The 465-nt window shown below is 54.8% G+C and overlaps 1 protein-coding gene across 1 annotated transcript in view; it reads right to left on the bottom strand.

The window, feature by feature from the left end:
* The window catches only part of LOC118325759 (poly [ADP-ribose] polymerase tankyrase-1), a gene marked incomplete at its 5' end in the record, with an annotated part of 7,990 nt that overhangs the window by 2,473 nt on the left and 5,052 nt on the right, over nt 1–465 (bottom strand). Inside the window, 2 exon segments of the mRNA XM_035658554.1 lie at nt 107–204; nt 336–456. Coding sequence (XP_035514447.1) covers nt 107–204; nt 336–456 — 219 coding nt within the window.

Below are 465 nucleotides of genomic sequence, written 5' to 3' on the forward strand. Positions count from 1 at the left end.
CGCGTTGGGAAACCTGTTCAACTCCACCGCTGTGGGGATGATGGCAGGAAGATTCCTAAAACCAGCGAGCAGGTCAAACCAACAGAGAGCGTGAAGCTCCACTCACCTCCTCCTCCACTGACTGGTACTCTTTGTCGTCGGGGGCGAGGTCTATCAGGATGGTGCCCTGGTTGGCACAGTGGAATGTCAGGTAGGGGTTGGCACCTGAAAACACAGTTATCGGGTGTTAACATGTTAGCCGGCGTCACGTGGAGCCGACAGACGAACAGATAAATATCACGTGTGTGCTTTGAGAAGTGGTAACTCCTTGTGGTATCTAAAGAGAGACGGCTCACCTTGCTGGCCGCCCAGCAGCCTCTCCACTCCCTTGATGAGCTTGTGTCGGTGTCCGTAGGCGTTGATTCCGATCTCCTTCAGCTCCTCGTGACCCATGTCAGCCAGCACGTCCAGGGTGATCTGGGAAAA

The sequence above is a fragment of the Morone saxatilis genome, unplaced genomic scaffold, assembly GCF_004916995.1.
Source record: "Morone saxatilis isolate NCDOM2014 unplaced genomic scaffold, NCSU_SB_2.0 Contig16, whole genome shotgun sequence".
Lineage (NCBI taxonomy): Eukaryota > Metazoa > Chordata > Actinopteri > Moronidae > Morone > Morone saxatilis.